The following is a 27,532-nucleotide window of genomic DNA, read 5'->3' on the forward strand; positions in this document are numbered from 1 at the left end:
TTTTAATGAAAAATACAAGCTGGCTATATGCTTCAACAGAATATGTTCTTATATTTCTTCAAATATACAATTTAAAACCATTGGCTTTCTACTGCGAACATTGGGCTCTAAAATGACGTATACGCCCGGTAAGCCCCACTTTGTTTCGCAGCTGATACTGATTCTCTGCGCTCCTAATTTTCCGATTTAGTTTCGCTCTGCGAAATAGTAGACTCAGTTCGATCGTCGAACTAGACGCATTCGGTCACTATCCTCGGGTGAGTGCAGTAGTGCCACTTGCTGCTATCGGTTTGCCTATTAGTTCTCTGTCTTTTTTCTAAGTAAACGAATTTGTTACCAAATCGTGAAACACGTTCTAAATACAATACCAAATAACTAAAGTGACTCTATTGTGTGTCTGAGAATAGTTGAACTTTGTTCTGAAACTTTGTTTGTGTTAAAGTAATTTCTAATAATTTATCACAGCTTGGTGTGAACTACTAGAAATATAGATAAAATGGCGAAACAAATGTACACAAAAAAGAACTGTACAAATAATTATTTTCTTTGTTTTGAAATTGCTTATATGTTACATTTTTTACAAGTTCGATTTGTTTACATTGCGAATAATCAATTACCCCTATAATTTCTGATTACAATTCCGGTTCATGACATCGACAGATGTGAGAGATCCGCTTGTGATAGTGATTTTTGATAAGCCATGAATGAAAAATAGATTTCACGCCATCTGTATTAAGTGTATTAAATTAAATTAAATATAACTGAAAATTAACAACTCTTTTCTTCGTCGAGCTAAAGATACTTTCTTAACTGAACGTTAACTATATCAGGTCATTGCACCCAAAGTTCTAGAGGTTTGAATCAGTATTTTGATCAGAACATTAGAAATATTGGTCCGAATATGGAATGTCATACCTCGTTGAGTTCGTAATTAAATTACCAATCAAACTATGTTTTCAAAAAAATATTTAATTTTTTTCAATTTTTTTTCAAATTTTTTTTCACGTTTTTTGTAATTTTTGATGATGATTTTTGAATATGGGCCAAAAATCAGACTTTTAATCAGAACACTCGAAACATTGGTCCAAATATGGAATGTCATACCTCGCTGAGTTCGTAATTAAATTTCCAATCGAACTGTGTTTTCCAAAAAATATTTAATTTTTTTCAATTTTTTTGTAATTTTGGATGATGATTTTTGAATATTCGTTTATTAAGCAGAAATGTAACTTTGTATTCCTCAGTGTCGATTATGAAGTGGTTTCTCTGGGTCGTTCTGGTTATTAGCCTGGATTTATCTTCGGCGAACTCGATTTCTAGCTATAACCACTATCGACTGCCAACTGCCTTAAGACCTCAAAGGTATTATTTACGTATCCTGACACTGTTGGAGAATCCGGATGATCTCCGCTTCGCCGGAAGTGTGCAAATCGTCATTGAAGCACTGGAAAACACAAGGAACATCACGTTGCACTCCAAGAACTTGACCATCGATGAGTCCCAGATCACCCTGCGCCACATTAGCGGGTCGGGAAGTAAGGATAATTGTGTGTCCTCCACATCCGTTAATCCCACCCACGACTACTATATTCTTCACACCTGTCGGGAACTTCTGGCCGGCAATGTGTACACACTGTGCCTTCCATTCTCTGCCGAGCTAAGCCGTCAACTCTTTGGTTACTACCGCAGTTCCTACAAGGATCCTGTGACCAACACGACACAGTGCGTTGCCATCCTTCATGCGGAACTTCATCTATCTGATAACTAGATCTTCCTTATTTTAGTTGGCTGTCTGCTACGCAATTCGAGCCAGCCGCCGCTCGAAAGGCATTCCCCTGCTTCGATGAGCCAGGCTTTAAGGCATCCTTTGTGGTCACTTTGGGTTATCACAAGCAGTTCACAGGACTCAGCAATATGCCCGTGAAGGACATCAAGCCACAGTAGGTTCTCTTCCCCATTTTCCCATTTCTTTATTTATTTTACTAATTTGTTATTATTTCCTGTGAGCAGCGAAAGACTTCCAAACTACGTATGGTGCGAGTTCGAGCAGTCGGTGCCGATGTCCACCTACTTGGTGGCATATTCGGTCAATGATTTCTCCTTTAAGCCATCTACTCTGCCAAATGGAGCTCTATTCCGGACTTGGGCCAGACCCAATGCCATCGATCAGTGCGATTATGCCGCGGAGTTTGGACCTAAAGTGCTCCATTACTACGAGCAGTTTTTCGGCATCAAGTTCCCGCTGCCCAAGATCGATCAGATTGCCTTGCCCGATTTCAGTGCCGGTGCCATGGAGAACTGGGGTCTGGTGACCTACAGAGAAACCACACTTCTCTACTCGCCAACCCACTCTTCACTGTCGGACCAACAGAACCTGGCGAATGTAATTGCCCATGAGTTGGCCCATCAATGGTTCGGTAATCTGGTGACGATGAAGTGGTGGACTGACCTCTGGCTGAACGAGGGATTCGCCACCTATGTGGCCGGCTTGGGAGTCCAGCAATTCCATCCGGAGTGGCACTCAAGGGATAAGGGTATTTTGACCGCTCTGATCACCTCCTTCCGCCTGGACTCGCTGGTGAGCAGCCATCCCATTTCGAGGCCCATTCAAATGGTGACGGAGATCGAGGAGAGCTTTGATGCAATCTCCTACCAAAAGGGTTCTGCAGTGCTGCGGATGATGCATTTGTTCATGGGCGAAGAGTCCTTCCGATCCGGACTAAAGGAGTATCTTCAGCTTCACGCCTATAAGAACGCTGAACAGGATAATCTTTGGGAGTCACTCACCTCAGCAGCCCACCAAAGTGGAGCTCTTGACGGGCACCTTTACATAAAGACCATCATGGACTCGTGGACTCTGCAAACCGGGTAAGTGCACACTGGAGCTCATATCCTTTCCGATATCTTCAACTGCCTCACTCAGATATCCTGTGCTCAATATTACCCGTGACTATTCGGCCGGCACCGCTAAGCTTACCCAGGAACGTTACTTGCGCAATTCCCAGATACCCCGAGCCGAACGCGTTGGCTGCTGGTGGGTGCCACTGAGCTACACCACACAGGTGGAAAAGCACTTCAATAACACGGGACCCAGGGCATGGATGGAGTGCAGCAAAACTGGCGAAAGTGTGCCCACAACTATTTCTCTTCTTCCTGGACCCGAAGAATGGCTGATCTTTAATATTCAGCTGTCGACCCCTTACAAAGCCAACTACGATGCTAGAAACTGGAAGCTTTTGATTGATACTTTGAACAGCGGGGAGTTCCAGAGCATTCACGTGATCAACAGAGCCCAGCTCATAGACGATGTCCTGTACTTCGCCTGGACAGGAGAGCAGGACTACGACACCGCTCTGCAAGTGACCAACTATCTGCAGAGGGAGCGGGATCTTATTCCTTGGAAAGCGGCCCTGGACAACTTGAAGTTGCTGAACCGCCTCCTACGACAAACTCCCAACTTTGGATCGTTTAAAGTATGTTTAAGATCTATTGTAAGATGATTAACCTCTTCAATGCAATGCTTAATTTCCAGCGCTACATGAAGAAGCTTCTTACCCCGATCTATGAGCACCTCAACGGCATGAATGACACGTTCAGTTCGATTACTCAGCAGGATCACGTCCTTTTGAAGACAATGGTGGTCAATGTGGCCTGTCAGTACCAGGTGGGGGATTGTGTGCCCAAGGCGTTGGCCTACTACCGCCACTGGAGATCGGAGGCCAATCCCGACGAGAACAACCCGGTGCCAATAAACCTTCGCAGCACAGTGTACTGCATAGCATTAGGACAAGGCAGCGAAGAGGATTGGGACTTCCTGTGGTCGCGGTACAAGAAATCGAACGTGGGCTCCGACAGGCAGACCATCTTAAGTACTTTGGGGTGTTCGAAGGCGGTTTGGATACTGCAGCGTTACATGGAAAAGGCCTTCAGTCCCAAGAGCGGCATTCGCAAGCAGGACTCAGCGCTCTGCTTCCAGGCGGTGGCCTCCGGACAAGTGGGCTTCCTGCTGGCCATGCAATATATGATGGAAAATATTGAGTTTATCTACAAGTAGTAAGTACGAGTATAACTATTGGAAGAGAAATGTGATTAAATGGTGATTATATTTTCGTTTTAGCTATTATCCACAGATAAGAGCCTTGTCGAGTCTGCTTCTGCCATTTTCCGAGCAAGTTAGTACAATGAGTGATCTGAATAAGTTCAGGTCCTTTGCCAACGACTCACGGCACTTCCTGAAGGGCATTCGTCAGGCGATGCAGCAGAGCCTGGAGACGATGCTCACCAATGTGCAGTGGATGGATCGGAACTATCAGCACTTCTCCCGGACTATTCAGCACCATCTTTAAAGATCACTTTTTGAGAAAAGTATAGGAAAAGCTTTCGAATGAGCTTAGAGCCTCCCGAATAGAGCACTTAATGTTAAAGTATTATAAGTGATTGAAATTACAAAACAAGAGAAATCGCTTTAGTTGAGTTCCTCGACTTTCAAATACCCATTACTAAGATAGTGGGGTCGAATATGGAATATCGGTAGAAATTGGGAAAGAAATATTAAAATAAAAACCAAGAGGGAACGTGTAAAGGCCATCAAATACTATTTTGGCCTAAAAAGTTAATAAAATTGGACTTCTTCTCAAAAACGAAAACAAACATATATACCCAGTGTTAATTGCTTTATATTCTCTCTTGAAGTAGTAAGCTTATTCTTGATCTTAAAGTGAACCGCATTCAGTCTTCGACTTCATCGCGTTCAGAGGTGCGGCAAATAATTCCGGGAAGAGTGATAGCTAAAAGCAGATCCACACAAGTAGTTTATAGGTTCATTGGATTTATTAATTGATAAGAATGATTTTTATTGAATGTGTGGATCGGTGACGTACTCGTATAATTAATTTTGTGTGGTGCTGATATTGATCTCATTATCAGGATCGAAAATGAATTGGCTTCCCATATTAGTGGCTGCTTTCTGGCTTCTGGGCTTAGTCGAATCGGCGTCGAGCTATGACTACTACAGACTGCCGACTGCTCTGCGACCCCAAAAGTATGATTTGCGTATTCTAACTCTACTGGAGCATCCAGAGAATCTCCGCTTTAGCGGCACTGCAAAAATTGTAATTGAGGTCCTGCAAAACACCAACAATATAACGCTTCACGCGAAGAATCTGCACATAAATGAGTCCCAAATTGTGCTTAAGGAAATTAGCGTTGAGGGAAACACGGATATCTGTATATCCTCCACCGAAGTGAATTCCATCCACGACTTCTATATCCTTAACACCTGTAAAGAGCTATTGACGGATCGTGTCTATGAGCTGAGCTTACCCTTTTCAGCGGAGTTAAACACACAACTTGAGGGCTACTACCGCAGCTCCTACGTGGATCCTGTGACCAATGGGACGAGGTAAGTGCATACATATCATATGATTGTTTCTCCATATAACGAAGCACTTCCAGATGGATCTCCATTACGCAGTTCGCCCCAGCGTCAGCACGATCGGCATTCCCTTGTTTTGATGAGCCGGCATATAAAGCGCCGTTCGTGGTGACTTTGGGTTATCATAAAAACTACACAGGCCTAAGCAATATGCCAGTAAAGGAAACAAATGCACAGTAATGATAACAATTTGTACCTCCTCTCATTGAAATACCTGCTAGTAATCTCTTCTTGCAGTGAATCACTTTCCGATTTCGTTTGGACGGAGTTTCAGGAGTCGGTGCCCATGTCCACCTACTTGGTTGCCTATTCCGTCAATGATTTCTCCAGCAAGCCATCCACGTTACCAAATGGACCCCAATTCCGAACCTGGGCACGTGCGAATGCCATCGATCAGTGCGATTATGCGGCTGAGTTTGGCCCCAAAGTTTTGCAATTCTACGATGAGTTCTTCGGCATCAAGTTCCCACTGCCCAAGATCGATCAGTTTGCCGCTCCGGACTTGAGTTACAATGCCATGGAAAACTGGGGATTGGTGACCTACAGAGAGTCCAGACTCCTCTACTCAGCTAGTCACTCCTCTGTGGCGGACAAACAGGAATTGACATATGTAGTGGCCCACGAGTTGGCCCATCAATGGTTCGGCAATCTGGTCACCATGAAGTGGTGGACAGATCTTTGGCTAAACGAGGGATTCGCCACCTATGTGGGCAGTTTGGGTGTGGACAAACTCCATCCCGATTGGCACTCGAGGGACAGACGCTCCCTATCTTCTCTGATGACATCCTTCCATCTCGATGCTTTGGTGAGCAGTCATCCCATTTCGAGACCCATTGAAATGGTCTCGCAAATTACTGAGAGCTTCGATGAGATCTCGTACGAGAAAGGATCTTCAGTTCTGCGCATGATGCACTTGTTTCTGGAGGATGAGGCCTTCCGGAACGGACTTAAGTCGTATCTCCAGATGAACGCCTACAAGAATGCCGAACAGGATAATCTGTGGGTGTCACTCACCCAAGCTGCCCATAAGACTGGTTCTCTACCAAAGGACTACGACATCAAGACCATCATGGACTCGTGGACTCTCCAAGCCGGGTAGGTCTTCACTACAATCCTTCACTTCTGCGGCATTTGACTTGCAATTCATCATTCAGTTACCCAGTGGTTAATGTCACTCGAGACTATGAGGGAGGATCCGCGACGCTCAGCCAAGAACGATACATCCGGAATACCGATATAAACAGAAGCGACTACGGATGCTGGTGGGTGCCGCTGAGCTATACCACCCAGGGGGAAAAGGACTTCAACAACACGGCACCCAAGGCGTGGATGAAGTGCAGCAAAACTGGCGAAAGTGTGCCCAAAACTATTGATCTTCTACCTCGACCCGAAGAATGGCTGATCTTTAATATTCAGCTGTCGACCCCCTACAAAGCCAACTACGATGCTAGAAACTGGAAGCTTTTGATTGATACTTTGAACAGCGGGGAGTTCCAGAGCATTCACGTGATCAACAGGGCCCAGCTCATAGACGATGTCCTGTACTTCGCCTGGACAGGAGAGCAGGACTACGACACCGCTCTGCAAGTGACCAACTATCTGCAGAGGGAGCGGGATCTTATTCCTTGGAAAGCGGCCCTGGACAACTTGAAGTTGCTGAACCGCCTCCTACGACAAACTCCCAACTTTGGATCGTTTAAAGTATGTTTAAGATCTATTGTAAGATGATTAACCTCTTCAATGCAATCATAAATTTTCAGCGCTACATGAAGAAGCTTCTTACCCCGATCTATGAGCACCTCAACGGCATGAATGACACGTTCAGTTCGATTACTCAGCAGGATCACGTCCTTTTGAAGACAATGGTGGTCAATGTGGCCTGTCAGTACCAGGTGGGGGATTGTGTGCCCAAGGCGTTGGCCTACTACCGCCACTGGAGATCGGAGGCCAATCCCGACGAGAACAACCCGGTGCCAATAAACCTTCGCAGCACAGTGTACTGCACGGCAATAAGAGAAGGCAGCGAAGAGGATTGGGACTTTCTGTGGTCGCGGATCGAGAAATCGAATGTGGGCTCCGAGAAACAGACCATTATAGGTTCCCTGGGTTGTTCAAAGGAAGTATGGATCTTACAGCGTTTCCTGGAGAGGGCCTTCGATCCCAAGGGAGCCATTCGTAAGCAGGATTCTTTGCTGAGCTTCCAAGCAGTGGTCTCTGGCGAACAGGGTTTCCCACTGGCCAAGAACTATCTGATGGAGAATGTTGAATTTATGGTTGCATAGTAAGTAGAAACGAAGTGGTTTAGAAAGGGGTTGATACCAAATAATTCTGGATGTTCAGCTATTATCCACAGACAAGAAGCATGGCGCGACTTTTGCCCCCACTGTGCGAACAAATTGCTACTACAAATGCCCTAAATGAGTTCAGGGCGTTCGTTAACAAATCGCAGCAGTCGCTCAAGGGAGTCCAACAGGCAGTTCAGCAAAGTCTGGAGACAATGGTTACCAATGTCCAGTGGATGGAGCGAAACTATCCCCAGATTTTGAGCTCCCTCCAGCGAAACTTGTAGTTTTTAAATACACAAACGCATTTGTTGTAATATATAAATAAATAAAGCATTTCTCTGCTCTGCCACGAAATCAATTATTTATAAGAAAGAGAACAGATCACATCATTAAGTTCTATAAACTGAGAACTAGATTGTTATACTCACTTTAATCTCTCTTTGAGTAACGCGCTCAGAAATCGTTACTATATGTTCGAGTAGATCTTCAAATTAGAATCATTCGATTTGTGGACTTCGTTGTGTTCGGATGTGCTGTCAGTTATTCTCGGTGTATTGCTAGAATTAGTCGTAGTTTTGGGGCACAAAATTCAGCAATTAAATCAGAAAGATAATGATTAGACCATTATCAAATCTGTTCTGGTGTTAGGAATAAGAAACGCATTGTTTTGTTGGGGAATGCAGCTAAAAACTTATATATACCTATTTTACAGAAGATATGGACAAGCTGTTTTATTGGACAGTTTGTTTATTATAATCTGTTCCGGTTTTGACACAAGCAATAAATAGCAATGCACAGAAAAGAAATAAAATATTTTAAATACAACATTTTTGATAAGAACCATTTTTATTTAAAAACCACGCGAAACTGAACATTATATTATACAAGAACTTTCCAAGAGTTAACTAATTCAAGTGTGGGCCTAACATTTTTTACAGAATCAGAATGAAGTGGTTTGTGCTAATGGTAATAATCCTTGGCTTGGGCTTGGCCACGACTAGTTCCACTTATAATCACTATCGCCTGCCGACGGCTCTTCGACCTATCAAGTATCACCTGCGAGTGCTAACCTTGCTGGAAAATGCGGAAAATTTCCGCTTTGGCGGAAATGTGAAAATCGAAATCCAAGTCCTGGAAAACACCAACAACATAACTTTGCATTCCAAGGAACTGACGATCGATGAGACGAAGACCACTCTTCGCCAAATGAGCGGAGAGGATTCGAAGGATAACTGCGTGTTCTCCACAGAAGTAAATCTCGCCAACGACTTCTACATCCTTCACTCCTGCAAAGAACTTTTGGCTGGTCATGTCTATGAGCTAAGTTTGCACTTTTTGAGCATATTGCTAGACCGATTGGAGGGATACTACCGAAGTTCCTATGTGGATCCTGTGGCCAACGAGACTAGGTGTGATATTAATCCTTAGATATTTAGTTAGATATTTAATCCTTATATCTTTCTGCAGATGGATATCCATTACCCATTTTGAGCCTGCCTCCGCGCGTTTGGCATTTCCCTGTTTCGATGAACCTGGCTACAAGGCACCTTTCTCGATCACACTGGCATATCACAAGAAGTTCACCGGAGTCAGTAATATGCCTGTAAAGGAAACTAAGCCACAGTACATTTTACTCTAGGTTTGCATTTAAACTGTGATAAATTAGTGACTACTTTTCAGTGAATCCCTTACCGATTACATATGGACCGAGTTCCAGGAGTCGTTGCCAATCTCCACCTATCTGGTTGCCTATTCCGTGAACGATTTCTCCCACAAGCCATCAACTCTACCCAATGGAACTCTTTTCCGCACCTGGGCGAGGCCAAATGCGATCGATCAGTGTGATTATGCCGCGGAGTTTGGGCCCAAAGTACTCAAATACTACGAGGAGTTGTTCGGCATCAAGTTCCCGCTGCCCAAGATCGATCAGATTGCGGTGCCAGACTTCAATATTGGAGCCATGGAAAACTGGGGCTTGGTGACGTATAGGGAAACTGCACTTCTATACTCAGCTGAGTTCTCCTCGCTGAAGGACAAGCAGGAACTCGCGAATGTGGTAGCTCATGAGTTGGCCCACCAGTGGTTCGGCAACCTGGTCACCATGAAGTGGTGGACCGACCTGTGGCTGAAGGAGGGAGTAGCCACCTACCTGGCTACTTTGTGCGTAGAGAATATCCATCCTGAATGGCGTTCCATGGAGCTGGAATCACTGGCCAACTTGCTATCCATTTTCCGAAAGGACTCTTTGAAGAGCAGTCACCCCATTTCGAGGCCCGTTGGGAAGGTTTCTCAGATCTCCGAAAACTTCGATGAGATCTCATACGATAAAGGATCTTCTGTGCTTCGAATGATGCACTTGTTCCTGGGGAAGGAGGCGTTCCAAAGCGGACTTAAATCGTACTTAAATAGATACGCCTACAAGAACGCCGAACAGGACAATCTGGGGGAGTCACTCACCCAAACTGCCCATAAGACTGGTTCTCTACCAAAGGAGTACGACATCAAGACCATCATGGACTCGTGGACTCTGCAAACAGGGTAAGTTTCAGGAAAATATAACTAATTATTGCATAGATATAACACTATCCATCTGTTAGTTATCCGGTGATTAATGTGACACGCAACTACACAGCAAGGACCGCAAAACTCAGCCAGGAGCGCTACCTCCTGAATACAGATATCTCTAGGGCACACAAAGGATGCTGGTGGGTGCCACTCAGCTATACAAGTCAGGAGGAAAAGGACTTCAACAACACGGCGCCCAAGGAGTGGATGGAGTGCACCGAGACTGGTGAAAGTGTTCCCAAGATCATTGAGGATCTGCCAGGAGCCGATGAGTGGGTAATCTTTAACAACCAACTGTCGGCGCCGTATAAGGTGAACTACGATGCCCAGAACTGGAGACTTCTGATCGAGACATTGAACAGCGAGGAGTATCAGTCCATCCATGTGGTCAACAGGGCCCAGCTCATAGACGATGTCCTGTACTTCGCCTGGACAGGGGAGCAGGACTACGAGATCGCTTTGCAGGTGATCAGCTATTTGCAGAGGGAACGGGAGCTTCTTCCCTGGAAATCGGCCTTCGAAAATCTAAAGCTGGTGAATCGTATTGTCCGACAGACCCCAAGCTTTGGCTTCTTTAAGGTAGGCTTCTGCGAAATTCGTGAGTCATGCAAATCTAAAAGGTTTTCTCTTCCTTAGAGCTTTGTGAAGAAGATCATCACACCTGTATATGAGCACCTGAATGGCATCAACGACACATTCAGCTCGATTCCGCAGCAGGATCAGGTGCTGCTGAAGACGATGGTGGTCAACTGGGCGTGTCAGTACCAGGTGGGCGATTGTGTGCCCCAGGCGTTGGCCTACTACCGCAACTGGAGATCGGAGGCCAATCCCGACGAGAAGAACCCGGTTCCGATCAACGTTCGCAGCACTGTTTACTGCACCTCCATAAAGCACGGATCCGATTCGGATTGGGAGTTCCTGTGGACGCGGTACAAGAGATCCAATGTGGCCGCTGAGAAGCGCACCATTTTGACTGCTCTGGGTTGCTCGAGGGAGGTGTGGGTGCTGCAGCGCTATCTGGAGCTGATCTTCGATGGGAAGGAAGGTATTCGCAAGGGGGACTCAAAGTGGGCCTTCCAGGCGGTGGTCAAAACGGAGGTCGGGTTCCTGCTGGCCAAGAAGTACTTCATGGACAACATTGAGTCTATAAGCGCTTAGTAAGTATAAACTAGAAAGTATAGCGCTTAAAGAGGAGGTTTCATATATATACTATTTGTTACTTTCAGCTACAATCAGCTTCTTAAGAGCATTCCCCGACTTCTGGTGCCACTTCAAAAGCAGATTTATACCCGTAAGGACTACGCGGAGTTCAAGACATTTTTGGCCGATTCGCAGAAGTTCCTGAAAGGTTCGGCGGAGGCGATTCAACAGACATTGGAGATAATACTGACCAATGTGCAGTGGCAGGAGCGAAACTATGATCAGTTCACCCGTGCAATCAAGCATCTCCTGTAGACTTTCTACTCAATTCAGTCTCTCTCGAGTTATTAAAGAAATTGTATACCTCTTATCATACGCAATAAAATAGGAAGTAGCAAAAAATGGTGCATGATTAATTATATTTCCTAGACAGCCAGTCGTTGAGCGATTGGGGCTTTTTGTTATAGAGATTTCGAAACTCTCGTATAATCTCTATTTGTTTTACCTCTCGCAAACCAACGTGCTCGGAATTCTTTTTATTTCGTGGAATCGTCGACTTTGCGGCATTCCGTGTTGGCTCTCCGTTGTGATTAGAGGTGTAAGTTGAACACTTATCGCAGCTGGAACTAGTTTAGTAGTTGCCACAAAATAGAAAAATCCATCACACTACTAATTAGTTTTTAATAACAGAGGTGAGAAACTACAAGTTAATTCTAAAAAACCTGGTTCATTTCTATATTGAATAAGTTAAGTGTACAGCTTAACTTTTTACTTACAAATTTATGACAAATTTACTACAGTTTTTGTTGTTATCAAATGATTCACTCTACAATTAATGTAATTATTGAAAAAAATACTAAGAACGAGTGGGTAATTATTAGATCACAAATTAATAAATTTAATTTTGGGTTGGTAGTTTTTATATTGGCATGTTAATTTCACTAACTGATAAGAAGAGCTTGAGGTTATTGACCGCGTTCTCAATATGTGTAGCTATGTTTTGGGAACCAAAACTAGAAACAAATAGTTTCAATAATACATGATGTTGTGTTTACTTTGGACTGGGCTTACGAGGCGTATACATAATTTTCTAAGCTTTCTAAATTGGTTGACCACATTTTTTAGGACTTGGCCATGAAGTGCGTTTTTCTAATACTGGCGGCACTTGGCCTGAGTTTGGCAGAGGAGTCTAGCACCTATGACCATTTCCGCTTGCCAACGGCCCTTCGACCCCAAAAATACGATGTGCGCATCTTGACACAGTTGGAAAATCCGGACGATTTCCGCTTCAACGGGACAGTGAAAATTCAAATAGAAGTCCTGCAGAATACACACAATATAACTTTGCACTCGAAGGATTTGACCATTAATGATACGGAAATCACTCTCAAACAAATTAACGGAAATGGAAACTCGGAGAACTGTATAACCTCCACGGAAAGGAATCCCACGCACGACTTCTATATCCTCAACACGTGTGAGAAGCTATTGGCTGGCCAAGTTTATGAGTTGAGCTTGCGCTTTTCGGCTCAGTTACAAGATCAACTGGCCGGCTACTACAGGAGTTCCTATGAGGATTCGGTGGCCAACGAAACGAGGTGGGTATAACCGATTATGGAGATAATTTTTAATATTTAATTTCGTTTCAGATGGATCTCCGTTACGCAATTTGAGCCCTCCTCCGCTCGATTGGCATTTCCCTGCTTCGATGAGCCGGGCTACAAGGCATCCTTTGCAATCACCTTGGGTTATCACCAGAAGTACACAGGTCTCAGCAACATGCCAGTGAAGGAAACCAGGAAACAGTAAATTGGAATTCACAATTTGTTCAATCAGAGTTAAGAAACTAACTTATAATCTTCTTCTTCAGTGAATCCATTCCGGATTATGTATGGACGGCGTTCGAGGAGTCAGTGCCGATGTCCACCTATCTGGTTGCCTATTCAGTGAACGATTTCTCCCACAAGCCATCTACTCTACCCAATGGAACTCTTTTCCGCACCTGGGCGAGGCCAAATGCGATCGATCAGTGTGATTATGCCGCGGAGTTTGGGCCCAAAGTACTCCAGTACTACGAACAGTTGTTTGGCACCAAGTTCCCACTCCCGAAGGTCGATCAGATCGCTGTTCCGGACTTCAGCGCGGGTGCCATGGAGAACTGGGGTCTGGTTACCTACGCGGAGGTTAGCCTTCTATACTCCCCGGAGTATTCCTCGCAGGTGGCCAAGCAGGGGACAGCGAATATAGTGGCTCATGAGTTGGCCCACCAGTGGTTTGGCAATCTGGTCACCATGGAGTGGTGGACGGATCTTTGGCTGAACGAGGGATTTGCCACTTATGTGGCCGGCTTGTGTGTGGAGGACATCCATCCAGAGTGGCGTACCCTGCAGATAGAAACAATGTCAAACCTGCTTACCATTTTTAGAACGGACTCATTGGAGAGTAGTCACCCCATTTCGAGACCCATTGAAATGACTTCGCAGACCTCTGAGAGCTTTGATGCGATCTCTTACGAGAAAGGATCATCGGTGATTCGTATGATGCACTTGTTCCTGGGCGAGGAGGCGTTCCGTACAGGACTTAAGTCTTATCTGGAAAGATACGCCTATAAGAATGCCGAACAGGATAATCTTTGGGAGTCACTTACCCAAGCTGCCCATAAGGCTGGTTCAATGTCCACGGACTACGACATCAAGACCATCATGGACTCGTGGACTCTGCAAACAGGGTAAGTTTTAGGGAAATATAACTATATATTGCATATATATAACACAATCTATCCTTTAGATATCCGGTGATTAATGTGACACGCAACTACACAGCAAGGACCGCAAAACTCAGCCAGGAGCGCTACCTCCTGAATACAGATATCTCTAGGGCACACAAAGGATGCTGGTGGGTGCCACTCAGCTATACAAGTCAGGAGGAAAAGGACTTCAACAACACGGCGCCCAAGGAGTGGATGGAGTGCACCGAGACTGGTGAAAGTGTTCCCAAGATCATTGAGGATCTGCCAGGAGCCGATGAGTGGGTAATCTTTAACAACCAACTGTCGGCGCCGTATAAGGTGAACTACGATGCCCAGAACTGGAGACTTCTGATCGAGACATTGAACAGCGAGGAGTATCAGTCCATCCATGTGGTCAACAGGGCCCAGCTCATAGACGATGTCCTGTACTTCGCCTGGACAGGGGAGCAGGACTACGAGATCGCTTTGCAGGTGATCAGCTATTTGCAGAGGGAACGGGAGCTTCTTCCCTGGAAATCGGCCTTCGAAAATCTAAAGCTGGTGAATCGTATTGTCCGACAGACCCCAAGCTTTGGCTTCTTTAAGGTAGGCTTCTGCTAAATTCGTGAGTCATGCAAATCTAAAAGGTTTTCTCTTCCTTAGAGCTTTGTGAAGAAGATCATCACACCTGTATATGAGCACCTGAATGGCATCAACGACACATTCAGCTCGATTCCGCAGCAGGATCAGGTGCTGCTGAAGATGATGGTGGTCAACTGGGCGTGTCAGTACCAGGTGGGCGATTGTGTGCCCCAGGCGTTGGCCTACTACCGCAACTGGAGATCGGAGGCCAATCCCGACGAGAAGAACCCGGTTCCGATCAACGTTCGCAGCACTGTTTACTGCACCTCCATAAAGCACGGATCCGATTCGGATTGGGAGTTCCTGTGGACGCGGTACAAGAGATCCAATGTGGCCGCTGAGAAGCGCACCATTTTGACTGCTCTGGGTTGCTCGAGGGAGGTGTGGGTGCTGCAGCGCTATCTGGAGCTGATCTTCGATGGGAAGGAAGGTATTCGCAAGGGGGACTCAAAGTGGGCCTTCCAGGCGGTGGCCAAAACGGAGGTCGGGTTCCTGCTGGCCAAGAAGTACTTCATGGACAACATTGAGTCTATAAGCGCTTAGTAAGTATAAACTAGAAAGTATAGCGCTTAAAGAGGAGGTTTCATATATATACTATTTGTTACTTTCAGCTACAATCAGCTTCTTAAGAGCATTCCCCGACTTCTGGTGCCACTTCAAAAGCAGATTTATACCCGTAAGGACTACGCGGAGTTCAAGACATTTTTGGCCGATTCGCAGAAGTTCCTGAAAGGTTCGGCGGAGGCGATTCAACAGACATTGGAGATAATACTGACCAATGTGCAGTGGCAGGAGCGAAACTATGATCAGTTCACCCGTGCAATCAAGCATCTCCTGTAGACTTTCTACTCAATTCAGTCTCTCTCGAGTTATTAAAGAAATTGTATACCTCTTATCATACGCAATAAAATAGGAAGTAGCAAAAAATGGTGCATGATTAATTATATTTCCTAGACAGCCAGTCGTTGAGCGATTGGGGCTTTTTGTTATAGAGATTTCGAAACTCTCGTATAATCTCTATTTGTTTTACCTCTCGCAAACCAACGTGCTCGGAATTCTTTTTATACCCGTTACTCGTAGAGTAAAAGGGTATACTAGATTCGTTGAAAAGTATGTAACAGGCAGAAGGAAGCGTTTCCGACCATATAAAGTATATATATTCTTGATCAGGATCAATAGCCGAGTCGATTTGGCCATGTCCGTCTGTCCGTCCGTCTGTCCGTCTGTCCGTCTGTCCGTCTGTCCGTCCGTATGAACGTCGAGATCTCAGGAACTACAAAAGCTAGAAAGTTGAGATTAAGCATACAGACTCCAGGGACATAGACGCAGCGCAAGTTTGTCGAATCATGCTGCCACGCCCACTCTAACGCCCACAAACCGCCCAAAACTGCCACGCCCACACTTTTGAAAAATGTTTTGATATTTTTTCATTTTTGTATTGGTGTTGTAAATTTCTATCGATTTGTCAAAAAAAATTTTGCCACGCCCACTCTAACGCCCACAAACCGCCCAAAGCTGCCACACCCACACTTTTGAAAAATGTTTTGAAATTTTTTCATTTTTGTATTAGTCTTGTAAATTTTTATCGATTTGCAAAAAAACTTTTTGCCACGCCCACTCTAACGCCCACAAACCGCCCAAAGCTGCCACGCCCACACTTTTGAAAAATGTTTTGATATTTTTTCATTTTTATATTGGTCTTGTAAATTTCTATCGATTTGCCAAAAAACTTTTTGCCACGCCCACTATAACGCCTACAAACCGCCAAAAATTGTGTTTAAGACTCTCCTTCTCCCTTCCACTAGCTGAGTAACGGGTATCAGATAGTCGGGGAACTCGACTATAGCGTTCTCTCTTGTTATTTCGTGGAATCGTCGACTTTGCGGCATTCCGTGTTGGCTCTCCGTTGTGATTAGAGGTGTAAGTTGAACACTTATCGCAGCTGGAACTAGTTTAGTAGTTGCCACAAAATAGAAAAATCCATCACACTACTAATTAGTTTTTAATAACAGAGGTGAGAAACTACAAGTTAATTCTAAAAAACCTGGTTCATTTCTATATTGAATAAGTTAAGTGTACAGCTTAACTTTTTACTTACAAATTTATGACAAATTTACTACAGTTTTTGTTGTTATCAAATGATTCACTCTACAATTAATGTAATTATTGAAAAAAATACTAAGAACGAGTGGGTAATTATTAGATCACAAATTAATAAATTTAATTTTGGGTTGGTAGTTTTTATATTGGCATGTTAATTTCACTAACTGATAAGAAGAGCTTGAGGTTATTGACCGCGTTCTCAATATGTGTAGCTATGTTTTGGGAACCAAAACTAGAAACAAATAGTTTCAATAATACATGATGTTGTGTTTACTTTGGACTGGGCTTACGAGGCGTATACATAATTTTCTAAGCTTTCTAAATTGGTTGACCACATTTTTTAGGACTTGGCCATGAAGTGCGTTTTTCTAATACTGGCGGCACTTGGCCTGAGTTTGGCAGAGGAGTCTAGCACCTATGACCATTTCCGCTTGCCAACGGCCCTTCGACCCCAAAAATACGATGTGCGCATCTTGACACAGTTGGAAAATCCGGACGATTTCCGCTTCAACGGGACAGTGAAAATTCAAATAGAAGTCCTGCAGAATACACACAATATAACTTTGCACTCGAAGGATTTGACCATTAATGATACGGAAATCACTCTCAAACAAATTAACGGAAATGGAAACTCGGAGAACTGTATAACCTCCACGGAAAGGAATCCCACGCACGACTTCTATATCCTCAACACGTGTGAGAAGCTATTGGCTGGCCAAGTTTATGAGTTGAGCTTGCGCTTTTCGGCTCAGTTACAAGATCAACTGGCCGGCTACTACAGGAGTTCCTATGAGGATTCGGTGGCCAACGAAACGAGGTGGGTATAACCGATTATGGAGATAATTTTTAATATTTAATTTCGTTTCAGATGGATCTCCGTTACGCAATTTGAGCCCTCCTCCGCTCGATTGGCATTTCCCTGCTTCGATGAGCCGGGCTACAAGGCATCCTTTGCAATCACCTTGGGTTATCACCAGAAGTACACAGGTCTCAGCAACATGCCAGTGAAGGAAACCAGGAAACAGTAAATTGGAATTCACAATTTGTTCAATCAGAGTTAAGAAACTAACTTATAATCTTCTTCTTCAGTGAATCCATTCCGGATTATGTATGGACGGCGTTCGAGGAGTCAGTGCCGATGTCCACCTATCTGGTTGCCTATTCAGTGAACGATTTCTCCCACAAGCCATCTACTCTACCCAATGGAACTCTTTTCCGCACCTGGGCGAGGCCAAATGCGATCGATCAGTGTGATTATGCCGCGGAGTTTGGGCCCAAAGTACTCCAGTACTACGAACAGTTGTTTGGCACCAAGTTCCCACTCCCGAAGGTCGATCAGATCGCTGTTCCGGACTTCAGCGCGGGTGCCATGGAGAACTGGGGTCTGGTTACCTACGCGGAGGTTAGCCTTCTATACTCCCCGGAGTATTCCTCGCAGGTGGCCAAGCAGGGGACAGCGAATATAGTGGCTCATGAGTTGGCCCACCAGTGGTTTGGCAATCTGGTCACCATGGAGTGGTGGACGGATCTTTGGCTGAACGAGGGATTTGCCACTTATGTGGCCGGCTTGTGTGTGGAGGACATCCATCCAGAGTGGCGTACCCTGCAGATAGAAACAATGTCAAACCTGCTTACCATTTTTAGAACGGACTCATTGGAGAGTAGTCACCCCATTTCGAGACCCATTGAAATGACTTCGCAGACCTCTGAGAGCTTTGATGCGATCTCTTACGAGAAAGGATCATCGGTGATTCGTATGATGCACTTGTTCCTGGGCGAGGAGGCGTTCCGTACAGGACTTAAGTCTTATCTGGAAAGATACGCCTATAAGAATGCCGAACAGGATAATCTTTGGGAGTCACTTACCCAAGCTGCCCATAAGGCTGGTTCAATGTCCACGGACTACGACATCAAGACCATCATGGACTCGTGGACTCTGCAAACAGGGTAAGTTTTAGGGAAATATAACTATATATTGCATATATATAACACAATCTATCCTTTAGATATCCGGTGATTAATGTGACACGCAACTACACAGCAAGGACCGCAAAACTCAGCCAGGAGCGCTACCTCCTGAATACAGATATCTCTAGGGCACACAAAGGATGCTGGTGGGTGCCACTCAGCTATACAAGTCAGGAGGAAAAGGACTTCAACAACACGGCGCCCAAGGAGTGGATGGAGTGCACCGAGACTGGTGAAAGTGTTCCCAAGATCATTGAGGATCTGCCAGGAGCCGATGAGTGGGTAATCTTTAACAACCAACTGTCGGCGCCGTATAAGGTGAACTACGATGCCCAGAACTGGAGACTTCTGATCGAGACATTGAACAGCGAGGAGTATCAGTCCATCCATGTGGTCAACAGGGCCCAGCTCATACACGATGTCCTGTACTTTGCCTGGACAGGGGAGCAAGACTACGATATCGCTTTGCAACTTGTCAGCTATTTGCAGAGGGAACGGGACCTTCTTCCCTGGAAATCGGCCTTCGAAAATCTGTTCTTTCTTATTGGCATTCTTCGACAGACGTCGAACTATAAGTTCTATAAGGTAACTTTGGCCAGAAGTTATTTCCCTCAACTACAACTTCTTATACACAGAGCTTTATAAGGAAGCTCATCACCCCGATTTATGAGCATATGCATGGCATCAACGATACAGACGCCTCCATACAACAGCAGGACAAGATCCTTTTGAAGGGGATGGTGGCGCAGTGGGCATGCTCGTACGAGGTTTCCGATTGCGTCACCCGAGCCGTGAGCTACTTCCGCAGCTGGCGATCGGAGGCTAATCCCGACGAGACCAACCCAGTTCCACTGGCCATTCGCGACAACGTGTACTGCACGTCAATCGAGCATGGAAGTGTGGAGGATTGGGATTTCCTGTGGACTCGGTACCAGAAGGCCAATGTGGCCACAGAAAAGCAGACCATTCTGGATTCCCTGGCTTGTTCGCAGAAGGTCTGGGTGCAGCAGCGCTATTTGGAGAGGATCTTCGACGCAAAGGGGGGCATTAGGAAGCAGGATTCACTATCTGTCTTTCAGTCAATTGCCTCTACGGAAGTTGGCTTCCCTTTGGCCAAGAAGTACTTGATGGACAACGTTGACTCGATTTCCAAGTTGTAAGTGAACAGATAAGATGGATCCCTGAAGTATAAGACAATAACCATGGTAATATCATTGCCTTCTAGCTACCATCCTCAGTCCGAATCTATGGCCGAACTTTTGCTGCCACTTAGCGAACTTATCTTTACGCGAAAGGACTACAATGAGTTTAAGACCATGGAGACCATGCTCACCAATGTGCAGTGGAAGGAGCGAAACTATGAGAGGTTCACTGAAGCCATCAAAAAACTTCTTTAGATCAAATTGCTGAATAAAGTAAAGAAGTGAATCCCAACATCAACGATTATATGTATGTTGTATATTTCGTATATTTAGTTAAGCATGTTCTATAATGCTAATCAATAATAAACATAAATGTAATTGGAATCGAGCGGTCCTCAATTTATGTGTCGCGTTGAACTGCTCAATCGCTTGCTTTTGTTGCTTATGTTGATCAGTGTTAATTTGTAATTATTTTGTAATTGTTAAATGTAAACTTTACAAATTACAATGTACACGAATCTATGCTCTGTAAATGTTAATATCACTATAGCAGCGCTCTTGGAAAAAAATCAAACTGAACTAAACTAGAGTCATGTATGCATTGGAGAAACTAAGGCTAAACGACTAAAAATATTGCGTAAGTAGTGTGCTATTAAAATTATTACAGATATATTATAATTTTATTACATTTATTTATCAATATTACATTACAAACGTGTGTGTGTGTGTGATTTGTGAGTGAATGAAGTTCTGTTGCAGCTTGTTATATGAAAACGTTTTTATAAACTATGCAATCCATTTCATAACAATTCTCAGTTGTTCGCTTGATCTGTTCATCTTTCTGTTTCTATTTCTGTTTGTCCGCCACTTTCGATTCAATCAATTACATTTCACTTTTGAGGTGTGTCATGAGTTTAACAACTATTCAACACTTCGTATATAGATTTGTGTGTTTTACGTGGGTATAGCTCATTGTTTACAATAAACCATTCCAGTCACTATAAGTATAACTGATGCTGTAATTATTACAGATTCCATCGCCTGCCCGACACAAAGCCAACTGGGTAGGTGTGTCCTATGAGAATATTGGAGATTATTCATTACTATTATTAATAATTACTATCATTACAACACTCGTCACTCTTTTGCCATGCACTATTTTGAATTAAAGATTTGTTAATTTTATTGCTTTCGCTTTAAATTTATGTAAGAGTATATCGAAAACGTTTTGCGAATGTCGGTAACATTCAAATGGGGCAAACAATCTCAACGTTTTAAATTCGTGTTTTCAATGTGACGCGTTCGGTTCGGTTTGTTAATTAATAACGATTAGAATACAATAATTGAATGCCAAAATCAAATGCATCGATTGAACAGACAGAACTGATTGCTACTAATAAAAACAAAAACTATATGATCTTCGTATATGGGTGAAGGGAGCCCTGGGGCGCTCGGAATTGAGGACTCAGTCAAACCACTGGTTAGTTAATGAATAGTTATGCATGTAGATAAACGATAGAGCTTAGTACGATTACATTGTTTAACAAACAGACTTCTTCTTTTGCTTATTATTCTAGGCTAGAGACATCTCCAATCCGATCAGTATGTCTGATGTACACATCTTTAATTAATTTTCACTTTCCCCGCTTGCCACTGGGCTTTTGCGACTTGGGACAACCTCAAATCTTGTGCGAGCCGCTGGGCATGTTTTCATTCGACCAAGAACTATGTGCCGACGACGGTGGCGGAGGCGTTGAGGATGATCCAGGCTTCGGCGGTGTCGTCTTCGGCGGCTGCAGATCGAATCGCGCGTAAAACAGCAAATAGGGCGTTATTGTGATCTTCCGAGTGGGGGATAGCAGTTCTTCGAACTCCCTTTGGGTCATGGCCTTGATCTTGTCGTCGTCGCACATGTACCAAATGGGATCCGGACCTCCGTGGGCGTAGTTGGCTCTGACACCACCACGACCCGTGCTTCCGTAGCCCGTGGGATAGGTGCTGCCCGATCCACCGAAGCTGAGATTGCTGTTGCTTCCGTTTTGCAGGGATTCCTCGCTGAAATCGCTGCAACTTGCTGAATTGCTGCTGCTCGTCTGCTGGCTGCAACAGAGCCTCATGGCACAGCAGTTGACTGCCTGGCAGGTGGTGTTCATGCTGAGCTTTCCAATTCCATTGGTGATGTTCTTGCTGCTCGTTCCATTAACCTGCTTAACGTTCTTGCTCATATCACCGCTGCTGGAGGCCTTGCTGCGACCGAACTTCATCTTCTTCATCAAAATGTTGCCCGAGGAGGCCAAGGCCGAAGCTGCTGCAATAACTGGAGTGCTGGCTACGGAGCTGCTTCCATTGTTTGGCGCAGCATTCTCATTGGACGCCACTGTTTGCGAAGTCATCGTTTGCGAGTTCGTCATCGTATTCCGTCGATCCTTCGGGCAGTTCACATAGTCACTGGCGAGATCCAAGAAGCACGTATACGCGATGTAATGGCCCACCGTCAGGGTGGCACCCACATGCGTGATCACGCTGTACAGCTTGTAAACGTGAAGCTTGTTGCCTTCGCCCAGCTCACAGCAGGTGGCGCAAAAACAAGGCAGCGTGAAGGTGGTGGGCACGTACGTACTAACCTTCTCCATGCCGCCAGAGAAACGATTCAGCTGTATGACCAGTAGCCGGGGCAGCACCTCGTACGAGATGGACCGGATGGCTTCGGTGTAGCCGGTGCACTGGTTGCAACTATACTTATTCTCTCCGCGGAAATACTCCTTCGTAATGCAGGAATTCTACGAAGAAAAATGATTAGTTAAATTGTAGATACATATTTTTAATAACCACTAACCTGTATATATGTGTTCGGTTTGTCCTGGAGATCGGAATTGTCGTATCCCGAGATCGGCACCGGCACAGAAATATCAAGCATGCCCTGCTTTTGCCGCGTGATCGTCTCGCAACTGAGGCACTTGGTGGTCAGCACCACAATGCCCTCGAAGTCGGAGCTGAAGAAGTTCAGGTTGAGCTCACGTATTCGCTCCTCCAGTCGCATTTTGTCCTTCAGCACGGTGGCCGAATTCATCTCGTCGTCACTGGAGTATTTTGTAGTCTGTGGTAGAGTGGGCAGCGCTACACTTGTGGGAGCAACGCCACTGGCACTCGTACTGGCACTTCCGCTGGTGCTGCTGGCGCCGCTGAGATCAACTGTGTTCAGGTAGAACAGGCTGTTGGCGGTGGCATGGGCTGTGCCCGCTCCGGTTATCCCGCCCGCCGTGGGACTATTATCCTTGAGCGGCGACTGAACGCGCGTCGACTTGGATGACTTGACCTCGTCTTTTCTTTTTGATTTGCGAGAGAAGAACGACGTTTTGGTCGTGGTTATTTGACTAGTTGCCAGCGATCCATTGCCAGAGCTCAGGTTCTGCGACGCAGTTGAATCAGTGCGATCCTGGCTCTCTCCGTTATCAACTTCATCCGGGTTGGCAATGTACCTGCATAAATAAAATAATGTATTACATTTCTTGTTCATTTAGTTCTCACTTGTAAATGTAACGTACCCGTTTGCGATGACCTCCGGACACTCACCAATGGCCTTGATCAAAGACTGATTCGTTTCCCTGATGCAATTAAGCACGCACATTAGGAATTCGTGTGCGTCCTGCTGCTGATTGCCCTCAAAGGTGGCATTTACGTCCTGGATGGCGTGCAGCAGCGTATCCGCGTGGTAGGGCTCCGTGGAGTCTGCCATCTCGTTGCCGTGCAGGTTGTTATACAGTTCGTGGAGCTTTTCGGTTACCGACTGATGGGTCGACTTGCTCGAACCGCTGCCACCGTTTCCGCTATTAACTCCGCCGTTCTGGCCGCTGTACTGATCCGTACTGGTGGCCAGATCTTTGCTGCTCCAACTGCGGGCGTGCTCCAACTGAGCGGCACTCACATTCCTGCCGAGTGACGCGGATCTGGCCGTCTGCTGGCGCACAATCGTCTGCTGCACAACATTCAAGTCCTGTATCAGGTGGTGTAGGCTGTGCAAAAAGTGCGGGGCAAAGCGCAGGGTGTAAACCACCGAATTCAAGTAGCAACTGTTGCCTATGTTACAGAGTGTGCCCATGGAAGGGGCATGGTTCAGGGCCGCCGCACTTCCGTTTAAGCCTGCGCCTGATCCCGCAGAGCTACTGCCACCGTTGGGACCGTAATACTGATGGCTCTGCAGCTCCTGGGACTCGATCTCGTTTGACGAGGAGCCGGTGCCCGATCGCGCTGCATTGCCTCCGTATCCGTTAGCCACGCGGCGCTCATCGGTGGTCGTCTGGAATCGGCGATCGTATAGAGACATCGTGTTGGTCCTCTTGCGGCTGGCCCGTGCTCCTGCTGCTCCCGACTTTCCTGCGGCGTTGAGTTCAGCCTGTGCTGCCGCAATAGCGGCCGCCGTTTCCGGCGAATAGATCTCGATCTCTCTGAGAAGCTTGTTGCCCCGCGTCCTTTTGATTCCTCCAGCGGCACGTCGCTTCTTTCCAACGGGCTTCGGCTCCTGGGCCTCTTCAATGTTGTTCCAAAACTCCGGTTTAAAGAGTTCTGCAACGAAGAACATGATTATTAGTATATTCATAGTAATATTACGGCAAATTAAGTTCGCAAAGTGGTGTTGTGTGAAATAGCAGATAATTTTAATCACTTTTGTGATAATCAAAATGAGCTATCTGCACATACGTAACCACAGCGGTATTATACAATCGTATAGCCACGCTAATCACAATGTTTGTTGGTAACATGTGCAGGTATCCAAAACGGCTACAGTGGAACCTGGCAGACCGAATCCTACCTGGAGGTGTGTATTCAATGGACTCTGTCGGCGTGGGCGAGGGCGGCTGAACAGGCGGTGGTGGTGGAGCGACTTCCGGCTGCTTTAGGCCACCTTCCAGTGGGTCCTTGGTTGCGGGCTCTTGACGGGAACGTAGGCTGGAGCAGCGCAAGGTGTCGGCGACATAAACGCGACGCTGGCGCTTCTTAACTGGCGATCGCTTCGGTGTGTCCGCAATCAGAATCGGTTGGGTGACCGCCACCTGCTCGAAGACTACCAAAGGATAAAGAATGGAAACTTCCAATGTGTCCTTTTCCTGAAGCGGCTGGCTGTTATCCTGCTGCGGAATAGGATTCTCCTGTTCCTGATTTCGCTGATCCTGTGGTAGCTGTCTGTTAACTTCAGTTGTATCGTTGTGTCGATCCTGGCTCTGGCCGACCGTGTCAGTGGTCTCGTTTTGAGTGGGTGGAAGACTGGCTGGTTCCTCTTTGCGCTCATTTACGTCATATTCGTGCATCTTTCATTATCCTGCAAGAAGTGGACGATTAAGTGGACGTTATTACGAGACATCTTGCTGCGGTTTAGAAACAATCGATGTGAGCAATGCCAGCCAACTGGACACAATCACAACAGGTTCCCAGCGATAAGGGGCCCGCGATTGATAATCAATTACTAATCTACACATGTGTGCACCCGAGCAGTGTGATTCATCGTAGCCCGGTAAATACCGAGGTTCAAGGAGATATAGCAGTGCTATCAGTATCAGAATAAGTATCAGTATCAGTACATCTGTGTCATCTTCTCCAGCTAATAACTTGCAAAGCTTGGCCCCCAAAGCTTTTGAACTCAGCCTCGGTCAGCTGTTTCAGTGATTTTCCTTTTCGGTGGGTGCACCTCTGCCCGATGATCACATGCGGGGTATCGTCCAGTCAGGCACTATAACTGGGTATATAATGCCATAATCCCTCGCTCGCTTCGGCGGCCAATCAAGAACCAATTGAATTGATATAGACCTGAACCCGTGAACTTGGCCATAATTATGTAAAAACGGAAAGGGGGTGGCGGTGGGTGGCTCTTGGATGCAACGTAAACTATATTACTATTGATTTTGTTGCTGCTCGACTGAAGGTCACTGCGAGAAGTCTGAAAATCGGGGCCCCAAATCGCACTAGGTAAACACAGTTATGATTGTGAGCGATAATTTATGCACGGCTATGGGTTAAAGATGCTTAATTGGGTTTTGTTGGTTTCTAGAACACCGCGAGCTTCGAAAAAAAGCACTCACATATCGGGGGAGCAACATTTGTGGGCAATGCTGCGCTATGCGGATCGGGGGAAAAGTTATAGAATGCCGCTTCAGCCGCCGATCGAGTGCAAATAAATGATTGAAAAGTAAAGAAATTTTGTTTGCAACGTAAGACACGCACGCACACACATACGCACACCCGCACGCACACACACATGCACACGCTACTCGCTGTGTTAACAGCACTTTTCACTTTTTTTTTGCACGCACAGCTGCCCGGTTTGCGGCCATTTATCGGTTTCTATCGCACGCACGATGGCCAAACTCGCTGGCAGCCAATTAGCATTCGCTCTGGGGCTAATTAGTCCCGGTTTTACGTCGTTTAGTCCATTAAGTTTGCCCAGTGAAATTATTATATTGGAGCGGACGACTAGGGATGCAAGAGAAATAATCGATGCCTGTCGTGCCAGCGATGGTACCGCTATCCCGACTATCGATGGTGGTCGCCAATCGAATAATTTCAATCGATTGGCTTTTTGTAAGCAGTTTATAGCGATAAGAAACGCGCGAAAAATGTGCAATTCAAAAATTGTAACTTAAATTGTAATGTACACACATTTCTGGGACAAACTTGATAAAGAAAATAATTTGTTCACGATTGTTGCATTTAGTTTTAATGAAATAAAAAACAAATACTAAAAAGGGTGTGGCCCCACGATGGGCGCAAGAATCATTATCTAAGTAAATATACGAGTCTATCAATAAGAGCAAAGTGATAATTAGCCATGTGCACTCATAAATATGAATGAGCAGTTGCGTGGGCTAGCGATTAGAGTACCAAACTTCACTCACAATGCCATATTAAAATCAACTAAACGTCAAGTGCTTACAAGTGCAATTGAGTTGTTTGCTTTGGCTTTTCCTTTCCCGCACACTAAGCCACCAAACCAGTGAGCCACTGAGCCACTGGACCATTGGACCACCAAAAACCAGCGAGTGGGGCAACGTAACAGGAGGGCGGACTCTATAAATTACCGCTCTGCAATTGCCAGTCAACGGCGGTGGTAAAGTTAGGTTGGCTTAGCTACTTGCATGACCATATAATCGCCATGCACACGAGTGGATATATTTTATCTCCATTGTCAGTGTGTGGCTTTGCACACACAATTTCGCAGCTGGGAAAGCAGAGCAGTCACGCAGTCGCAAATTGTTACAATTAAAGCCCTCTAAAAATTGACCATGAACTGGTAACGACTGAAGCGGATTCAATTCCTTTTAGGGCTCGACCTTCGCCTTAACTCTTAAACTCAAAGGTTTGGCCAAATGAATGATCACCATAAAGTGGTTTCGAATTTGTGCCACCGTTTTGGCCACCCACCGGGTGGCCAAACCCTTCACGGGTTTATTTTTAGAGCCTACACAGAGAGAATTGTTTGGGGACACTATCTTATAATTAGTAAGCTAAATAATGTTTAAAGCTTCTGTACAAT

The 27,532-nt window shown here is 45.4% G+C and overlaps 6 protein-coding genes across 9 annotated transcripts; 5 read left to right on the forward strand and 1 right to left on the reverse strand.

Moving 5' to 3' along the window:
• Window positions 1–22: 22 nt before the first annotated feature.
• LOC120451231 (aminopeptidase N) lies at window positions 23–4,654 on the forward strand. Of its 2 annotated transcripts, none has more exons than XM_039634723.2 (7): window positions 23–128; window positions 1,245–1,722; window positions 1,785–1,940; window positions 2,011–2,868; window positions 2,924–3,473; window positions 3,533–4,053; window positions 4,118–4,654. In XM_039634723.2, the coding sequence occupies exons 1-7, from the start codon at window positions 113–115 to the stop codon at window positions 4,344–4,346; spliced, it is 2,808 nt and encodes a 935-aa protein (XP_039490657.1). In that variant the 5' UTR covers window positions 23–112; the 3' UTR covers window positions 4,347–4,654. The 2 variants fall into 2 exon arrangements, with proteins under 2 accessions (XP_039490657.1, XP_039490658.1); XM_039634724.2 differs by lacking the exon at window positions 23–128 and adding an exon at window positions 213–257.
• A 207-nt stretch (window positions 4,655–4,861) lies between these two features.
• LOC120451232 (aminopeptidase Ey-like) lies at window positions 4,862–8,040 on the forward strand. The gene is made up of 6 exons (XM_039634725.2): window positions 4,862–5,401; window positions 5,455–5,610; window positions 5,672–6,529; window positions 6,589–7,135; window positions 7,195–7,715; window positions 7,775–8,040. Exons 1-6 carry the CDS (start codon window positions 4,935–4,937, stop codon window positions 8,001–8,003), a joined length of 2,778 nt encoding a protein of 925 aa, XP_039490659.1. The 5' UTR covers window positions 4,862–4,934; the 3' UTR covers window positions 8,004–8,040.
• A 195-nt stretch (window positions 8,041–8,235) lies between these two features.
• LOC120453710 (aminopeptidase Ey-like) lies at window positions 8,236–11,814 on the forward strand. The gene is made up of 7 exons (XM_039638532.1): window positions 8,236–8,254; window positions 8,658–9,128; window positions 9,187–9,342; window positions 9,400–10,257; window positions 10,317–10,863; window positions 10,921–11,441; window positions 11,511–11,814. The coding sequence occupies exons 2-7, from the start codon at window positions 8,665–8,667 to the stop codon at window positions 11,737–11,739; spliced, it is 2,775 nt and encodes a 924-aa protein (XP_039494466.1). The 5' UTR covers window positions 8,236–8,254; window positions 8,658–8,664; the 3' UTR covers window positions 11,740–11,814.
• A 184-nt stretch (window positions 11,815–11,998) lies between these two features.
• LOC120453508 (aminopeptidase Ey-like) lies at window positions 11,999–15,709 on the forward strand. The gene is made up of 7 exons (XM_039638254.1): window positions 11,999–12,116; window positions 12,550–13,022; window positions 13,074–13,229; window positions 13,295–14,152; window positions 14,212–14,758; window positions 14,816–15,336; window positions 15,406–15,709. Exons 2-7 carry the CDS (start codon window positions 12,559–12,561, stop codon window positions 15,632–15,634), a joined length of 2,775 nt encoding a protein of 924 aa, XP_039494188.1. The 5' UTR covers window positions 11,999–12,116; window positions 12,550–12,558; the 3' UTR covers window positions 15,635–15,709.
• A 981-nt stretch (window positions 15,710–16,690) lies between these two features.
• LOC120453512 (aminopeptidase N-like) lies at window positions 16,691–20,536 on the forward strand. Of its 2 annotated transcripts, none has more exons than XM_039638259.1 (7): window positions 16,691–16,808; window positions 17,242–17,714; window positions 17,766–17,921; window positions 17,987–18,844; window positions 18,904–19,450; window positions 19,501–20,021; window positions 20,091–20,536. In XM_039638259.1, exons 2-7 carry the CDS (start codon window positions 17,251–17,253, stop codon window positions 20,260–20,262), a joined length of 2,718 nt encoding a protein of 905 aa, XP_039494193.1. In that variant the 5' UTR covers window positions 16,691–16,808; window positions 17,242–17,250; the 3' UTR covers window positions 20,263–20,536. The 2 variants fall into 2 exon arrangements, with proteins under 2 accessions (XP_039494193.1, XP_039494194.1); XM_039638260.1 differs by having other exon boundaries at window positions 16,700–16,714.
• A 129-nt stretch (window positions 20,537–20,665) lies between these two features.
• On the reverse strand, window positions 20,666–26,494 carry LOC120453511 (ubiquitin carboxyl-terminal hydrolase 1). Of its 2 annotated transcripts, none has more exons than XM_039638257.2 (5): window positions 26,313–26,494; window positions 24,818–25,324; window positions 23,553–24,570; window positions 22,844–23,486; window positions 20,666–22,787 (listed from the first exon to the last, which is right to left on the reverse strand). In XM_039638257.2, exons 2-5 carry the CDS (start codon window positions 25,311–25,313, stop codon window positions 21,687–21,689), a joined length of 3,258 nt encoding a protein of 1,085 aa, XP_039494191.1. In that variant the 5' UTR covers window positions 25,314–25,324; window positions 26,313–26,494; the 3' UTR covers window positions 20,666–21,686. The 2 variants fall into 2 exon arrangements, with proteins under 2 accessions (XP_039494191.1, XP_039494190.1); XM_039638256.2 differs by having other exon boundaries at window positions 26,082–26,494.
• Between the last annotated feature and the right edge of the window lie 1,038 nt (window positions 26,495–27,532).

Source organism: Drosophila santomea, chromosome 3R, assembly GCF_016746245.2.
Source record: "Drosophila santomea strain STO CAGO 1482 chromosome 3R, Prin_Dsan_1.1, whole genome shotgun sequence".
NCBI classification, from domain to species: Eukaryota; Metazoa; Arthropoda; class Insecta; order Diptera; family Drosophilidae; genus Drosophila; species Drosophila santomea.

What these genes read in the sequence shown, in the direction of transcription:
- LOC120451231 (XM_039634723.2), top strand. An exon ending in TCGTGGACTCTGCAAACCGG is followed by an intron (nt 2,869 to 2,923) that starts GTAAGTGCACAC and finishes TGCCTCACTCAG; the next exon opens with ATATCCTGTGCTCAATATTA. An exon ending in CCAACTTTGGATCGTTTAAA is followed by an intron (nt 3,474 to 3,532) that starts GTATGTTTAAGA and finishes CTTAATTTCCAG; the next exon opens with CGCTACATGAAGAAGCTTCT.
- LOC120451232 (XM_039634725.2), top strand. Translation starts at nt 4,935, where the DNA reads ATGAATTGGCTTCCCATATTAGTGGCTGCTTTCTGGCTTCTGGGCTTA. An exon ending in CCTGTGACCAATGGGACGAG is followed by an intron (nt 5,402 to 5,454) that starts GTAAGTGCATAC and finishes AAGCACTTCCAG; the next exon opens with ATGGATCTCCATTACGCAGT. An exon ending in GTAAAGGAAACAAATGCACA is followed by an intron (nt 5,611 to 5,671) that starts GTAATGATAACA and finishes CTCTTCTTGCAG; the next exon opens with TGAATCACTTTCCGATTTCG.
- LOC120453710 (XM_039638532.1), top strand. Translation starts at nt 8,665, where the DNA reads ATGAAGTGGTTTGTGCTAATGGTAATAATCCTTGGCTTGGGCTTGGCC. An exon ending in TCGTGGACTCTGCAAACAGG is followed by an intron (nt 10,258 to 10,316) that starts GTAAGTTTCAGG and finishes TCCATCTGTTAG; the next exon opens with TTATCCGGTGATTAATGTGA. An exon ending in ATTGAGTCTATAAGCGCTTA is followed by an intron (nt 11,442 to 11,510) that starts GTAAGTATAAAC and finishes TGTTACTTTCAG; the next exon opens with CTACAATCAGCTTCTTAAGA.
- LOC120453508 (XM_039638254.1), top strand. Translation starts at nt 12,559, where the DNA reads ATGAAGTGCGTTTTTCTAATACTGGCGGCACTTGGCCTGAGTTTGGCA. An exon ending in TCGGTGGCCAACGAAACGAG is followed by an intron (nt 13,023 to 13,073) that starts GTGGGTATAACC and finishes ATTTCGTTTCAG; the next exon opens with ATGGATCTCCGTTACGCAAT. An exon ending in TCGTGGACTCTGCAAACAGG is followed by an intron (nt 14,153 to 14,211) that starts GTAAGTTTTAGG and finishes TCTATCCTTTAG; the next exon opens with ATATCCGGTGATTAATGTGA.
- LOC120453512 (XM_039638259.1), top strand. Translation starts at nt 17,251, where the DNA reads ATGAAGTGCGTTTTTCTAATACTGGCGGCACTTGGCCTGAGTTTGGCA. An exon ending in TCGTGGACTCTGCAAACAGG is followed by an intron (nt 18,845 to 18,903) that starts GTAAGTTTTAGG and finishes TCTATCCTTTAG; the next exon opens with ATATCCGGTGATTAATGTGA. An exon ending in GTTGACTCGATTTCCAAGTT is followed by an intron (nt 20,022 to 20,090) that starts GTAAGTGAACAG and finishes ATTGCCTTCTAG; the next exon opens with CTACCATCCTCAGTCCGAAT.
- LOC120453511 (XM_039638257.2), bottom strand. Translation starts at nt 25,313, where the DNA reads ATGCACGAATATGACGTAAATGAGCGCAAAGAGGAACCAGCCAGTCTT. An exon ending in CATTGAATACACACCTCCAG is followed by an intron (nt 24,571 to 24,817) that starts GTAGGATTCGGT and finishes TCTTCGTTGCAG; the next exon opens with AACTCTTTAAACCGGAGTTT. An exon ending in CCGGAGGTCATCGCAAACGG is followed by an intron (nt 23,487 to 23,552) that starts GTACGTTACATT and finishes TTATTTATGCAG; the next exon opens with GTACATTGCCAACCCGGATG.